This window comes from Megalobrama amblycephala, linkage group LG6, assembly GCF_018812025.1.
Source record: "Megalobrama amblycephala isolate DHTTF-2021 linkage group LG6, ASM1881202v1, whole genome shotgun sequence".
Lineage (NCBI taxonomy): Eukaryota > Metazoa > Chordata > Actinopteri > Cypriniformes > Xenocyprididae > Megalobrama > Megalobrama amblycephala.
The window spans coordinates 33,071,171-33,087,045 of record NC_063049.1 but is presented as its reverse complement, the minus strand read 5'-3'; the positions used below and the strand labels follow the sequence as shown (position 1 = coordinate 33,087,045).

At 36.7% G+C, this 15,875-nt stretch overlaps 3 protein-coding genes across 6 annotated transcripts in view; 1 reads left to right on the top strand and 2 right to left on the bottom strand.

The window, feature by feature from the left end:
• Positions 1-957, bottom strand: part of lmo7a (LIM domain 7a) — a 60,742-nt gene extending 59,785 nt beyond the window's left edge. Inside the window, 1 exon segment of the mRNA XM_048194153.1 lies at positions 620-957. Coding sequence (XP_048050110.1) covers positions 620-688 — 69 coding nt within the window. The 5' untranslated portion in view covers positions 689-957.
• Positions 958-1,772: 815 nt separating this feature from the next.
• Positions 1,773-8,692, bottom strand: uchl3 (ubiquitin carboxyl-terminal esterase L3 (ubiquitin thiolesterase)). 2 transcript variants are annotated; one of them, XM_048194159.1, is made up of 9 exons: positions 8,511-8,692; positions 8,350-8,361; positions 7,873-8,001; positions 5,719-5,875; positions 5,520-5,605; positions 5,318-5,365; positions 2,582-2,657; positions 2,370-2,428; positions 1,773-2,208 (listed from the first exon to the last, which is right to left on the bottom strand). In XM_048194159.1, exons 1-9 carry the CDS (start codon positions 8,550-8,552, stop codon positions 2,125-2,127), a joined length of 693 nt encoding a protein of 230 aa, XP_048050116.1. In that variant the 5' UTR covers positions 8,553-8,692; the 3' UTR covers positions 1,773-2,124. The 2 variants fall into 2 exon arrangements, with proteins under 2 accessions (XP_048050116.1, XP_048050115.1); XM_048194158.1 differs by lacking the exon at positions 8,350-8,361 and having other exon boundaries at positions 8,430-8,568.
• Positions 8,693-8,845: 153 nt separating this feature from the next.
• sgo2 (shugoshin 2) lies at positions 8,846-15,822 on the top strand. Of its 3 annotated transcripts, none has more exons than XM_048194157.1 (8): positions 8,846-9,263; positions 9,339-9,449; positions 9,563-9,738; positions 10,779-10,856; positions 11,030-11,069; positions 11,282-13,261; positions 13,429-13,483; positions 15,482-15,822. In XM_048194157.1, exons 1-8 carry the CDS (start codon positions 9,197-9,199, stop codon positions 15,564-15,566), a joined length of 2,592 nt encoding a protein of 863 aa, XP_048050114.1. In that variant the 5' UTR covers positions 8,846-9,196; the 3' UTR covers positions 15,567-15,822. The 3 variants fall into 3 exon arrangements, with proteins under 3 accessions (XP_048050114.1, XP_048050112.1, XP_048050111.1); XM_048194155.1 differs by having other exon boundaries at positions 13,381-13,483; XM_048194154.1 differs by having other exon boundaries at positions 13,378-13,483.
• The last annotated feature ends 53 nt before the right edge of the window (positions 15,823-15,875 follow it).

Sequence of the window (15,875 nt, the reverse complement as noted above, 5' to 3'; positions counted from 1 at the left end):
CCCAAAATTTGTTGGTTGTGGACAGGAAGATAATAATGAATAAATATAAAAAATATTCAAAATGTATAAATAATAAATAAAAATTGTTGTATTAATATTAAATAATTATTTTAATTATACATTTTTAGAATAAATAATATAATAAATAATCAAAACCAAAGAATATCTCTGTTTTGTCAATTTGACCGTGATATGAAGTGCAACTGTGTACTAGAAATACTAACTTTATGGGTTAAACAAAAATTCATATAAAAATAAACGGTGATGCATTAAAGTGATAGTTCACCCCAAAATATAAATTCTGTCCTCATTTAGTCACACTCATCGTTTGGTAAAAGCAAATGTGAACCGACAATTATCTCAAGCTAATCAAAAAATGTTTTTGGAAATACTTTTTATAGGCTACATTTTGAATGCAACACCAAATGTTATTGTCAGCTTTTAAAATTTTTATCAGTGCTAAAGACGAATTCAACAGGTCTTTCTGGATATAATTCAGCATGAGGTAATGAATAGATTCAGTGCTTTCTCATTTTAGTTCCCTCATAACTTGGCAGTATCAAGTGTCATTTCCCTGAACTCTCTTTATTTAAATGAGAGCATGTGTGAAAGTTCTTACCTCAATCCATCTCTGTGCTTCTGAGTAAGCAGCCTCATAACCCACAGCAGACCGCGGTCGCCACTCCATCACCGGTCTTAAGTGGTGAATCTGTGATGAAACAGGCGTCTACACTCCAAGAGCGCGCGCAACACGCGCGTAGTCAAGACGCAATCGTTCTGTTCCACCGCGTCGCGTGAATAATTATGTTTAAGACTACCAGGTTTCTTTAAAAAAAAAAAAAAATGAAGTCAGCCGGTAAAACGCTTCTTATTCGACTACCAGTGTCAAAACTATCACTTTTTTTGAACGTCAAAGGCCAACCCTGTTATAACAGCCGTAAAGGACGCAGAGTAAACTCTTAAATCTCTTGTTCTGTTACCTACTCCAGAGAAACTTTAGAGTTGCGTTGTGTACTTTATACGCCCCCTAGTGCGTCAGGTTACGCTACAGGTGCCAAGGGTACAATAAAGCGTCACTTGGGGGAAAAAAAACACTAATGTCTAAGCTAAGATTCAGTTAACACATATTTACAATTACAGGATACAAACAGAGTGAAAACAGTTAAAGATCAGAAGTATATCAATAAAAATGGTAAATCTAATTTAAGCAAAGGGTTGCGACTTTTAATAAAAGTTAGCTAAAGTTTTGATTCAATATTTTGACCACTATAGGATACAATTAAAACCTTTTTGCTTATTTCATCATTTTGATTTTTGATTTTTTTTTGCAATAATAACCAGCTGACCGTACATTGTCTGCTTATTACAAGGATATTCATGAAATAATTCACAAATAGATCATCACAGCTATGTGGGAAACAAATATTTCTTCAATTTCCATGGACAACATATTTTAATTTATTTTTAGAGAACACTGCTGTTTTAAGTGGATAAAAGTAAGGATGTAAAAAACAAAAGATAGAAATTAATAATTGCTTATTATTCAGGAGTATTCAGGAAGTGAACTGTTGTCACTCAATAAAGCAATGAGGTCAATGTCTGATGAAAACATTGGACATTTGTTCTTTACTGTTTTAATCTTAACTGAATTGTTGCTGTATTCTTGAGAAGACTGTATTTAGAAGTAGGACACCATATGTAATGAAACATTGGCATAGGTGTAACACTTTTGTGAGAACAGCACATTTGTGTGTCAAAATATGATGTGTACATTTTCATCATGAGAACTTTTATTTTAAATGGCTTCTTTTCTGGCAGAAAAACACCATTAGGTCAATTAGTATCATTAACACAGAGAATACATTTCATATACTTTTGAGTGAATGAACACAAAAAAGTAGTTCAGTCAGAGTGTGTCAACTTTCAGATACAAAATTATGCATGTACATTTTTTGATATTGGCTAATTCTAATTTGCTTCTCATTTGCCTTCTGGTCAAAACTTTCAACAAACTTTAATTTTAAGCAGTCAAAACTGAACCTCTATTGTATAAATGCTAAAGGTTTAAAGTATTCAGCACTTCCGAACAATTGGCAGTTTTTCTTTCAGGCAAAATAAGAACATTTATGCTTTGGAAAGAGCCACGACAGTGAAGCGGAGCTCCTGGGGATCACGTGCCATGAACTTCTTGCAGACCTCTGCAGAATCCTGTAGATAAGTCAAAAACATATGGGCAAATGCATTAAAAACCCAGGCCCCAAACTGTTTAAACAATTTAAACAATGCCTACAAACAAAACAAGTTCCAAATATACATCTTTGTCAGAGACAGTCTTTACATCTATAGAATGCGAGTGAGAAACATCATACCTCAAGAAATGTGTCCTCTGTGGTTTTCCCATGAACAATTGGAAAAGGTTTACGTCCATCTGAAACACATGAACGAAACATTAACACCTGTAATAATTATGTACAAAAATATGATGTATATTTCTTTAAATAGGTGCTGATAAATTTTGTTTGCATAACTGACAAGCACCCAAAACAAAAAGACAAATATACATTTATTTAAATGTACCTACCCAGTTCATATAAATGTCCCTCAACATTTACAAAGGCAATAAAATGCAAATCCACTTTTTCATCTAAACTTGGAGCCTATAAAAAGTGAGCAGAACAAATTACCAGGTTAGACTTTTTCTACGACACTCGAGTAGCAACAAGTGATAAAAGCAGAACTGAGATCCAACACTATGAGAATGCTAAAGGCCTCAGAGTCAAAGAAAACAAGAAGGTCATCAAGAATTAAGAAAGCCATCACAGTCCTTTGGAAAGAAGTGAAACCAGATTGGAAGGGGTTTTATAGGTTATACTGTAGGTAGATGTGACTGCAGCAACAATTTTTGGGTGTGCAAGTTCAGACGCATTTAAAGTGGGTATCTTAAACATAAGACAGCAGCAATTTTCATGTTCAAAAGAACTGAAGATTTATTAAGTGGAAGATCGGGACAGTCATAAGCATGTTCTGAGAAATACTCAGTCAAGCTCACAGGATGAAAGGATAGATGGAGTTAGATTAAAAAATGTATTTGCTGACAAATATCAGCAATAATCAGCAGTTGTGATCGCCTTTTTCCCCTATTATGACATATCCGAGTGAAACTGCTATTCAAGTAAGACAAAAATGTAGGGAGAGACTTGATTTTGTCCATCGGGAATTGACTGGATATTTATTGTTTGCCAACTGCTGCAATCTCATGTGAGTGACAGGTTGCTGGAGGGGAGGGATTATAGAGTGCTGCAGGGATGACATATTTTTGTAGGCCAAAACCAGGAAACGTGTTTTAGCACTTCCGGTTCCATCGCCCTGAAGACAATAGGATTACCCACCAGCATTAAAGATGCCATCGAACGTTTTTTTTACAAGATGTAATATAAGTCTAAGGTGTCCCCTGAATGTGTCTGTGAAGTTTCAGCTCAAAATACCCCATAGATTTTTTTTTAATTAATTTTTTTAACTGCCTATTTTGGGGCATCATTAACTATGCACCGATTCAGGGGCTGCTGGCCCTTTAAATCTCATGCTCCCTGCCCATCGAGCTCGCGACTCTATAATATAGTGCATTTACAAAGTTCACACAGATAATATAACCCTCAAATGGATCTTTACAAGATGTTCGTCATGCATACTGCATGCACTTGTCGGGTCATGTGAGTATAGTATTTATTTGGGTGTTTATATTTGATTCTGAACGAGTTTGATAGTACTCCGTGGCTAAAGCTAACATTACACACTGTTGGAGAGATTTATAAAGAATGAAGTTGTGTTTATGAATTATACAGACTGCAAGTGTTTAATAATGAAAATAGCGACGGCTCTTGTCTCCGTGAATACAGTAAGAAACGATGGAAACTTTAACCAACAGTAGCCTACATTAGCAACATGCTAACGAAACATTTAGAAAGACAATTTACAAATATCACTAAAAAGATCATGATATCATGGATCATGTCAGTTATTATTGCTCCATCTGCCATTTTTCGCTGTTGTTATTGCTTGCTTACCTAGTCTGATGATTCAGCTGTGCACAGATCCAGACGTTACTGGCTGCCCTTGTCTAATGCCTTTCATAATGTTGGGAACATGGGCTGGCATATGCAAATATTGGGGGCGTACACCCCGACTGTTACGTAACAGTCGGTGTTATGTTGAGATTTGCCTGTTCTTCGGAGGTCTTTTAAACAAATGAGATTTATATAAGAAGGAGGAAACAATGGAGTTTGAGACTCACTGTATGTCATTTCCATGTACTGGCTTCTTGTTATTTAACTATGCCAAGGTAAATTCAATTTTTAATTCTAGGGTACCTTAAATACTCCACCAGTGATTTTTTAAAGCTTTTACAAGTCTTGAAAAAGGCAGTTGCTAAATGGGACTACAGGCATTCAGGGAAATTAAACATCATCACACTGAACAGGTAAACTCATCTACACACCAGTCTGCTTTCAAGCCTCGTTGTGTTTATAATTGCGCTCTTGCAAACTATTGTAATTCACACTTTCAGGGAAAATGTTTTAATAAAGATTTAAACAGTTGCTGGAAGCCCAATGGTGGTGGTGATGTTTAAGTCAACTGATTGTGTGTAGTTCACTTATAGCCTATAGCCTATAGGCTAGCTTTTCATTTCTGGCGACTGCAAGTTGTATTCATTTGTGAAAATTATCTTGGTGGATAAAATGTGTAAGTATCATAAACTTTTATAGATCTCAGAGCTTATTTGTTGTGATCATTCAAAAGCCTGTTGGGTTTTTGTCTGGTTGGCCTACAAAAATACATCATCACTGCAGCACTATTGTCCCACCCTTGAGCCTGTGGGGAAGTTAATGTTTTTGATTAAATATTAGAGAACACATGAATTTTAAAGAAAAAAAAATGGATAAATCATTTACAACAAACGCTGCAATATTCCATAAAAAAAATTAAGATTAGTCGTCCATAGAATCCATATGTCCATATCAGACAACCCACATATGCAAAATGTGTTGTATTAATATATGGTCCAGAAATAATATTAAATTAAATAAACAAATCAAGGCTCTGCCTCTTTCTCTCTGTTCTCTAAAAGAAACAAGGACTAACACTTTAATATTACCAATACGGTCCACATCTCAAAATGTCTGCTACTTCAACAAAAGAAAAACATAACATAACATGGAACATTCAGTAATGGGATAAAACTTCAAAATGTGTGCAGATCTTTGGTACTGTTTTGAATGCTGTACTAACTACTCAACTACTGTATTTAGCAAATACCAACCTCTGTTTGTCCTTCCTGAGCGCTTGACTCATGTGTTACTCGGATACTCTGAAATCATAAAAATATCAGTATCAGGAATAAAGGTTTAGTTTGGTTAATTCCTTCAGAGATTTGCTGAAAACAGTCAGAAGTAATTTAAACTTCGAAAAACAGTTAGTTTCAGTTGGAAGCTGCTGCACTAAAATACACAATATTTTATCACCTCATCTTTTTCAAGGAAAGTTGCCTTTTCTTCTGGGCTCATCTTTGCAGACTGCAGTAAAAATGCCTTAAGCGGTGAATTGGGCTCTGTAAAAGAACATATGAACATACCACAAATTTTTAATCTTACAAACGAACTGACTAAAATACTTTTCAAAATAAGGCAAATGACTCTGAAAATGATCAACACTGATACTTACCAAACTCCAGATGCCTTTGATTGTTTGCCACAGCATGAATCAGCCCTATTGTACCACAAGCATTGCCGATGGTTTGTTTCATGAAGTAGACATCCGAGGACACCTCTTGTCCTTGTGCCTTAATTTTTGCCTCCTCTTCTTGTCTAAATGTTTCATACTACATTGAGGAAAAGAATTATATTACTAAAAATAAATCTACAGTAAGAAAAAGATAATAATAAAAAAAGAATGACAAAGATGCTTCATTCTACTGACTGGATTGGGATCCGATTATGAATATAGAGTCTATTCATACGTGAGTAACATTGGTTTTGCTACATTTCACAGAACCAAGATATGCTGTTGTTGTAATGTTATCTATAGTAACAGGACAGTTTTGACAGTCAATGTTTGTCTGGAGCTGGTGTGCTGCTGGCAACTAACAACCAACTCTTGCTTGTATGTATTCCTGTGCGTGTTGACGCTGTACACGTGAGCAGCACTACGCATGCGTGTGACGCTTACGCAGGAGCCGGCCAATGAGTCAGCGTTCTGACGTAGTACACGGAAACGCTGCACTGCATCAACTGCATAGGAGACTGGCATGGAAGAGAAGAGATTGTTGAATATTTATATCGAAATGATTTTTGTTTTGTTTTTGCGCACAAAAGGTATTATCATCGCTTCATAAAATTAAGGCTGAACCACTGCAGTCACATGGACTACTTTAACAATGTCTTTAGTACCTTCCTGGGCCTTGACAGAGGTGGTTAAATTGCTGTCTATGGAGTACTCGCTAGAGAGCACTCGGATTTCATCAAAAAATATTTTCATTTGTGTTCTGAAGATGAACAAAGGACTTACGGGTTTGGAACGACATGAGGGTGAGTAATTAATGACAGAATTTTGATTTTTGGGTGAACTAACCTTTTAAGATGTTATCATGAGGGTGGCTCAAATCTGCTGTGACATATATGATTTTGTGTGCATGTATGTCTAAACACCTGTCTATGTACTGTATATAATTAATAATTGTAAATGCTTAACATGCATTCTATAATTATGCCTCTTTCTTTCTTTCTCTTTCTTTGTGTTTGGGGCTAGGGATGGAGTGGGAATAATTTTTTTCACAATTTTCTTGTACCTGTATATTGTAAGTTTAATAAATAGATTAAGCAAAAAAAAAAAAAAAAAAAGAAAAAAAAAAAGATCTTTCTTCCTCCCCATATTGCATGAGAACTGTGAATTGCTTAATAATGTGGGACATCATCTTTAAGTAGGCTTTCCATTTGCCTAAAAAGACCTGGCAAACTATTTATCAAACCTGTCTGAGATTGATTCCAGATATCTAAAAAGAAATGAGAAAACAAACAAACACTACACTTTCTTTGAAAAACAAAAATCTGATTGTTTATTGTTCTAAAATTCTACTAATATGTCACTTGCATAATGCATTTGGAACAGTGTGTGTATGTATATATATATATATATATATATATATATATATATATATATATATATATATATATATATATATATATATATATAGTTGCAAGAAAAAGTATGTGAACCACTTGCAGAATCTGTGAAAATCTGAATAATTTTAACAAAATAAAGGAGATAATACAAAATGCATGTTATTTTTTATTTAGTACTCTCCTGAGCAAGATATTTTACATAAAAGATGTATAATCCACTTGACAAAAAAATAGCTGAATTTATTAAAATAACCCCATTCATAAGTATGTGCATCACAAAACAAACAAACAGTCGTAGATCATCCAGGTAACCACACACAGTGTTAAGAATCAGTGGATCACATACTTATGAATGGGGTTATTTTAATAAATTCAGCTACTTTTTTTTATATGTAAACATCTTTTATGTAAAATATCTTACTCAGGAGAGTACTAAATAAAAAATAACATGCATTTTGTATTATCGCCTTTATTTTGTTAAAATTATTCACATTTTCACAGATTCTGCAAGTGGTTCACATACTTTTACTTGCAACTGTAATATATTATATATATTATATATATAGGGAAAGAGTTGATGCCAGCAACAACCATATCCATTTTCACCTCCACCATCATTTACAAATAGACAACTAACTATAAATACAAAGCTTGTTTACAGACATGAAGTCTATATGAGTGTAAAGTGCAGTCATACCTTCTCTGTTATAGGGAAGAGCAAAAGTACAGCGCACACAGGCCTTGGCACCAAACTGAGAACTTCGGGTTCCAGACCATACACATCCCCAAACTGCCAAGTGGGTACCAAGCCAAGCTGCCGTAAAAACTTAACAAAAGGTATAACACAACACATAGATTAAATACAAATCATATAAGACTAGTAAAGGGGTCAGAAGTGTATATACAAAGACACCCAAGGGCCTACAAAATCCAAAAGCATTTCTGTTTAAACATATGAATAATAAACTAATGTGGAACATAAAATACATTTTACATTAGTACAAGTGCAATAAAGTTATAAACAATATATCAAGCGCAATATTGTTGATAAACATAATAAATCAAAGCTGATGTAATTAGCTTTATCACAAGCGTGCTTTAATAAACCTGATTCATTCATTTGGCACAAGTTTTGAATCCTAGACACACCCAGATAGTCGAGACATCTACTCACTTGGTTCATAACCTGAAAAGCAGACACAGAACACAAAACAGTATCATATAAAAAATGATGTCAAATGAGCTGCAGCTTACCGTTCCTGCTAAAATGAACCCATGTAAGATATAAAATTCAATTAACGGCGAAGGATCGTGAGATAGGGGAGGCATTCATACCTCTGGGTTAGCTTCCAGTGGTAACCAGCGCTGGCCCTCCATCTCAGATTACACCCCGTCTGATATCCTAAATAAAAAAAGATGATATTGCTACCACCAGTAATGGTGTGGACTCTCTGACAGCTGAGGAGGAAGTTCAATGGAATATGTGCGCGCGCCCGTGTGAATTCAGCAACTGGCCTAATGTCTCAGCGGAAATGCAGGTCAAATTCCAAAATAAAAGTCATCACTTGATCAGGGATAATCATAGAAACGATCTTTTATATTAGCGACAACGGGCTTTATGCGGCATCATTCACGAACACGGAGGTCTTTGATACTCTCACCACGTTTACATGCACAATCAGTCGAAATTGTGGTCAGGCCTTTATTTTGTATTTTGTAATTATCTTATCCTTTATTTGGTTCTTATTATTCTTTCATAATGTTACTCTAGTTTTATGTTAGTGATATTATGACTAGGTCGGTCAGAGGTTGTTACTCACTTAGTGGCTGGTTCGCTTTGATGTTGAAGGCTGTCACGTTACAGATTTAGTCCAGTGGGTGGCGGTACTCAACAACTGTTGATTCCATAAACGCTATTAACAGCGAGCGAAGAAGAATTTTAAGATTCCGCGCGATGTTTGTTTTTAAATTTGTATAAACCGATTTAATTTGTATGCGCGGTATTTGTTATCCGAATAGAAATGCATTATAACAAGAATAAAGATGATCCTCGTCAAGCTTCGAGTTTGTCGTCTTCTTTTATTGCTGGTGAGTAGTCAGAATATAGCATTATATTCAGGGTTTTATTCCGACATTGTATAATCAGCCCTGTCTTTTCTACAGTCCCCAATGATAAAACGTTGATAATCTCGTCTAAGGAGAAGAAGGAAAACATACGACTGGGAAAACAGACTGCGTCTGTATACGCAGCCAAGATAAAGACGAAAATACACAGTAAGAATTACTCTGAAATGCCAAACAGGTTCAGCTGTCTGGAGAACAGTAACTCTTATAAGTTGACAGATGACAATAACTTTTATTATGACATTAATAATATTATTTTTCAGATACCTCATCATTCTTCAAGCTCTCTTTGAAAAGCAACAACAAGGCCCTGGCCCTGGCTCTGGTTGCTCAGAAGAAGAGGAGCAGAGAGCTGGAAACAGAGGTGGTGCGGCTGAGGAAAGATGCACAGACCACTACTTTTGATCTTGCTTATCAGCGTCATAAAAACAAACAATTGGTGAGCCTGTTAGAGAAGTGGTGAAGTCTGGTTATATGGAATTTAAAGTCCCCCTGAAATCAAAATTTAATTTTTTTTTAGCTTTTAGTATTATTATGTTAGCCGTGAGGTTATGAATAAGCTGGTGTGTTCCAAAACAATGACAAAATTCATAGGAGATATAAGCATTCAAAACTTACAGTCTCTCACTTCCGCTAAAATGGATCACGGATTTTCATGACATCACATCGCACTTCAGTTTCTCGTCAAATCTTCGGTCCAATCAAATGCTCTCTAGAATCTGAAGTCCCGCCTCCTCCTGCACTCTTACAGACGCTGAAGCTTCAGCTGAAATCGGTCATTTGTTCACACATTTACTAGTTTCTACATGGTGAATGGCACATTGTGTACTATATAGAGACTAGGGAAGGATTCAGACAGTGTAAATATGCTTTCCTTTGACGCGAATGAAGTACGTTTTCACGTTTGTGTCATATGAACCGCCACAACGCGAGCGTTCTGCTCTGGTCCAGAAACACGAGAGCACAGAGCGGTTCATATCCGCGAGTCTGCACAGACCATAAAAGGTATCGGACCCATTTGAATTCTGCACAGAATGCTGTATATAAGCGATATAAAGGACATTATCAGGAGAAACTTTTAGATATTAGAAGGAAACAGAGGTTTTACAGAGTCTAATGGCTCTGGCAAGCTGTAACATAAACTAAAGAATTATTAGCTATTTAAAAAAAGGGTGGGGCTGTTCGATATTTCGCCCTGTCTTCCTGTTTCAGTTGAAATTACGTCAACACATTGAATAATGCTGCGTGTTCCAACACTCTTCAGTGGGCCTTTAATGGTTCAGGTTTGTTATTGTAAGTAACTTGCTAAAGTTAGGCTCTTCGTATTAACTTCAGCCTTGGTTCCCAGACCCTTATGCTTGTATACTGTACATGCACAAGTTATAGTCACTCTTAGATTAATTGAACAATTTGAACTTGTACATAAATTGTTTTTTTTACCAATAGATGTAGTTAATGCAGTTTGTTTTCTTTCTCTAGTTTGCGATTATACGAGAGTTTTATGACTCTTCCCTGAACTGGATGACAAAGGCTGTTGACATTTTTTGTAATGATGAGGTAAGCTGTCAATATACTTTTAAGTTATATAGTTGTTAATAATCAGAATAATAAGCATTATTTTAAAGACTTCAGCCAAGCTTTGTTGATTGTTCACAAATAGCTAATTGTTAAATAGTCACAATATTATTAATTATTATTCATTAATAATTATTATTAATGTTATTTTAAAGGTTCCAGACAGTATGGACACTGAACACAACACCAGTGAAGGTATGAGAACACAGCGTAAGCTGTTCATGGTATACACATTTCCTTAACAATGTCATTCAAGCTTAATTAAATTTGAATGATTGGCACTGTTAATTTATATTAGCTTAATTTCTTTCTTGTACATTACAGCAATTACAACATTACAACACAATATCTTGATGTTATTTTAATTTTAATTTGCTAGGCTATTTATTTATTTGTTTATTTTTCAGACCAAATGTTTGAAATGGAGAAAGAGGTTGAGAGTTTGCAAGAGAGACCGTTGTGTCCACAGCAGGACCCTGTTGAGTCTGAACCAGTGAATACAGCTATGGTCAAAGAAGCTACAGCCTGTGATGTTCTCAGCCAAGAGAGAAACAGTCCAGCACAGCAAAACACCCTAAATGGCTCTGAAATGGACATAACCGTTAATGACAGTGCTGCTGAAATTGTAATAGTTGACACAAACGCAAGAAGAATCTCTGAAGTTAGAGAAGAACATCAGGAAAAAAAGGATTTGTCTCTGTCAGGAAAAGGTAGTGAGAGTGTATCTGCAGAGGGCGACTCACCAATTGAATTTAGTAGATTCGATTCTACATCAGCTGTGCCAAAAGAGTTGACCACTGTGATGCAGCAGTGCTCTGCCACTGTTCAGAATGAGGTGGTGGATGGGCATGAAACAGAATCAATAACTGCACGCAGGAAGACCCATGTCACCTCTCGTTGTACTAAAAGTAGCAGGCGCACATGCAAAAGGAAAGATCCAAACCCAGATCCGAGGAAAACGTACCTAATCTCCCAAGATCCTCCTAATGACGTTTTTAATGATTGTTTCAGTGATCTTGAGCTTCAGATTTCTGAAAGAAGCAAGGCAATTTCTTCAGATGGAAATATTTCAAGTAAAGCTGCTAAAAGCAAAGCAAAAGAGTCTCGTGTCAACCAGGAACCCAGGAGAACATTTATAGTTCAAGACGAGCAAAGACCTCAGAAGAGCAGGGGGACCAAAGTGTCATCCCTTATGGATCACAGTTTATCGTATGTGCATAAAAATGTTGAGTCTGCTGGTACTGCATGCCCAGAGACTTCTGGTACTGATGTGCATGTCATTGAGAGTGCAGTTCAAGTCAAAAAAGGCAAAAACAAGTCTCTGACACAGTTTGAAAAGTGCAACACACAAAAAAACAGAGGAACGTTTGTGGTACAGCCAAGTCAATCATTCATCAACAGGAATTCCATTTTGAAAGAGACCAATATATTAGATGATCCCAAGATTCCAGAAGGATCACAGGAGGTAGCACCAGAAATGCAAATGACACCTCAAGATATTGGTTTAGACACTATTGCACGACAGCACAAGGAGCATGTTTCTCATGAGATACTGAAGGAAAACAACTATCATCCAGAATGTTCACAAGATGTGCATATCACCCTTGTACAGGAAGCCCCTGAATTTGTATCATCAGTTCCTGGTAAAGCTAAGAAACACAGAAAAGAGGGGGCAAATAAAATAAAAAAATCAAATGCTGCAATAAAAGTAAAATCCAAAGCATTAACAAAGAAACAAAACAGCTGTGCTTTGAGTATGCGAGAAAATCTGTTGACTGAAAAGCAAGATGTGATTGATCTTCAGAATGGAGCAGAATACAGGTCTTTGTCTAATACTTTACAACTACCAGGGATATCTCATCGCTCAGAGGAGGACCTCAGAGATGAACATGATGCAGCAACCTCTGAAATACGCTGCCCTTCCTCTGTTGACAAGATTGATCAGGCTGACCATATCAACATGGATGCTCTTAACATAGATCTAGACCAAACGAACCAAGCTTATGAGAGCAGGTGCAGGAAAACATACGTAATTTCATCTACTCATAAACCACTAAGTAAAGAAATGACTGACAGTGGTGCTTCCAGCAGAACATCATCTTCTGAACATCATCTTCTCACAAATGAAACGGATGATGTTTCAGCTGTAATGAACTCAAGCACGTTTATTATGGAAAAATACAATGTGACTTCAGACCCTTTTAGTGAACACACGAAAGACCTTCAGCTCACAGAGGAGAGGCCTCCATGGGAGACCATTGATGGTTACCCTGAAACGCTCTCAGATGAAAGCCCTGCCCACAGCCCTCAACCAGAGGCCCGCTCTCAAACTATGAACATTTACCAGGACCAGGACCAGGACTCAGACTTGAGGCACCAAGCTCCAGGTAAACCTTATATATTTTTCTAAATGCTTTGCTATTGTATTTTGAAAGGTGAAGCAAAAATGTTTTTTTCTTCATTTTACATATTTGTATTTTATACATTTTTATTCTGCGAACAGAAGATGGCAGGGTTATGAAGAGTCTAACAAATACAGACATTAACTCTTTAGGGAGAACGCGAAGAAGAGCGGCACCAGTCTCCTACAAAGAGCCAACTCTCAATTGGTGAGTCGCAGTTGAATAATTATAACATTTGAAATATAATATAATATGCAATAAAAAAATAAACCCCCAGTTTCAAAGACAAGACTTAAGCTAGTCCTAGACTAAAATGCATGTTTGAGCTTTTTTTAACAGAAAGAAACTTGCACTGACATCTTAAAATGTCACTGCTAAGATGAACGCCAGTAAATTTTTTTTTTAGGTACATTTAAAAGCTACTTAAAGGTGCTAAAGAGGATCTTTTCGTCGACTGAGAAACCAAAGACTGTTAGTGAGTTTTTGAAATGAGCGCATGCGTAAGAACAGCCCCCCCTCCTTTACAGCTCATTTCGAGGGAACGCCTCCTAAAACTCGTGCACGAGTATTGGAACACAAGTGTTTACCACCGGCATTCGCTGTGTCGTGTTAGTGGATTCATTATGTCGGATTCACCGCAGGTAACTCATAATCTGCAGTTGTTACTCCTGTCTCCTAGGGGTGTAACGATACGCTCAGGTCACGATACGGTACGTATCAGATATTTTGAACAAAATGAAACTGAAATTCAAACAAGATTTATTCAAAAAACATTAACAAATTTCAATAATTTTCCTTGTACATACAAGATCACATTTCAAGGTTTAATAAAAACCTTCTGTATTCAAATTAACAGCTGAATAGGTCTATCTGTCACTGAAAAAGAATGTTAAATTTAACATGAACTTATGAATAGGGGCTGTTCACATATCGCGTCTAAAAACGCGTGTAAGGCGCGGCCGCATTGCTTCTTCTTTCCAAAGCACTTGCGCTCCCGTGGCATCGGTCGTTGCTATGCAACCATGAACTGAGCTCTCCAAGAGGATCAGGAAGTTTCTGCAAAGGATAAATGATTTCTAACCCTTGCATTAGCTTTACTACGAGATAAGATATAAAAAACACCCTGTACAGCTATGATCAGCTGTTTGGCTGAGCTTTTGATGTTTTGTTACGGAAAGGCCATAGCTGATCGGTTGATTCTTGTCACATGACCTGCGGTGCGCTTGCAGCATTCTGAAAATTTGAGAATTGTTCATCTCGATGCGCCTGGAAAACGCACCGCATGCGCGTCGCGACCGCGTTGATCCCATTATGAGCGCGCCTGCCGCGTGGTTACATTTGAAATAACTGACTTGCACGTGGAAAAGACGCAATATGTGAACGGCCCCGCGGAACTTCTTAAAGCAAAGCATCGCAAGCGACTTTTGCTTTTCTGTGAGCACAGCTGTTGCTGTGGCACTGCGGTAAAGGAAAGCCACGACTTTTCTCACGCGCCCAAGCAAGGGACTGACGCGAGAAACGTTTAAACCTGCTTGCAAGATTCAGTGTGTGCCCGAAACACTAGAGAACTAGAGAGCTGATTGAGACACACCATTTATATGCGGTGACAACCGGCTTCTCTCACTGCAGAGTAGGTCACGTCGGCAGCTCAACCAATAAGATTAGACTGCCGTCATATCGTAAAAGCATCGCCATCACTCTACGATGCATGTCGTAACATTTTTGCATCGCGAAATATCGTACTGCGATAAATCGTTACACCCCTACTGTCTCCTGACAAAAACATTGCATGCGGCGCCTGTGGAGTGTGGAAAGTTACTGGAGTGCGCAGCCGCGCACGTCTCGCACAAGGAACGTCATGGCAGTGATTGACAAGCCAGAGGGCCAATCGTTTACGCGATTGGCTGATGTTTTTAAGGCCCTACCTCGTGCACAGATGATGTATATTAATATTATTCCTTTTAGTACACCTAATAAATAGTCTTTTATCAGTTAGTAAAGACAGTTTCAAGTAATATTGCAAAAATGTATAAAACAAAACATCCTCTTTAGCACCTTTAAATGTCCTGATTGAACTAAGGCCTAATCCTAGCTTATTCTAAGCCTTGTCTGTGAAACCGGCCATTATGTATTTCTGCCATGATACAGAATATGTAATTTTGGATAACTTTTATATTTTCTTTTTTTATTGATTTATTTTTGCAGCAAAATGAGGCGTGGGGACAAATACTCTGATACAAAATTCTTAAACTCTCCAGTGTTCAAAGATAAAAAGAAGAAACGAACTTAGGAGTGATTTTTCCCATTGTTTGATTTGTCTTTTATTTCTTTTTGCTTTTTGTTATCTTGTTTTTTTATTTACATTTTGTCTTTTTTATGCAATTCTAATGTTTAATAGATTTTGATCTTAAAGTGAGCATTTTTAAATCACAGCTGTTAATTTGCTGTCAGAGCATAGTTTCTTTTTTGTACATTGAGGACATTTTGTTTTAAATTTAAATGATATTTATTTCTGTGGTTAATAAAGAGAACCTGCTCTATTTGCATTTTATTATTAAATTGATTCTGCTTTCCAACCCTAAGTTGTTCCAACTGATCA

Coding starts and splice junctions, on each gene's coding strand:
- sgo2 (XM_048194154.1), top strand. CDS start 9,197: ATGCATTATAACAAGAATAAAGATGATCCTCGTCAAGCTTCGAGTTTG. Junction 9,739..10,778: donor GTCATAAAAACAAACAATTG/GTGAGCCTGTTA, acceptor TTCTTTCTCTAG/TTTGCGATTATACGAGAGTT. Junction 11,070..11,281: donor TGAACACAACACCAGTGAAG/GTATGAGAACAC, acceptor TTTATTTTTCAG/ACCAAATGTTTGAAATGGAG.
- uchl3 (XM_048194158.1), bottom strand. CDS start 8,504: ATGCCTCCCCTATCTCACGATCCTTCGCCGTTAATTGAATTTTATATC. Junction 5,876..7,872: donor TCTTCCCTATAACAGAGAAG/GTATGACTGCAC, acceptor TCCTCAATGTAG/TATGAAACATTTAGACAAGA. Junction 2,209..2,369: donor CAGAGGACACATTTCTTGAG/GTATGATGTTTC, acceptor ACTTATCTACAG/GATTCTGCAGAGGTCTGCAA.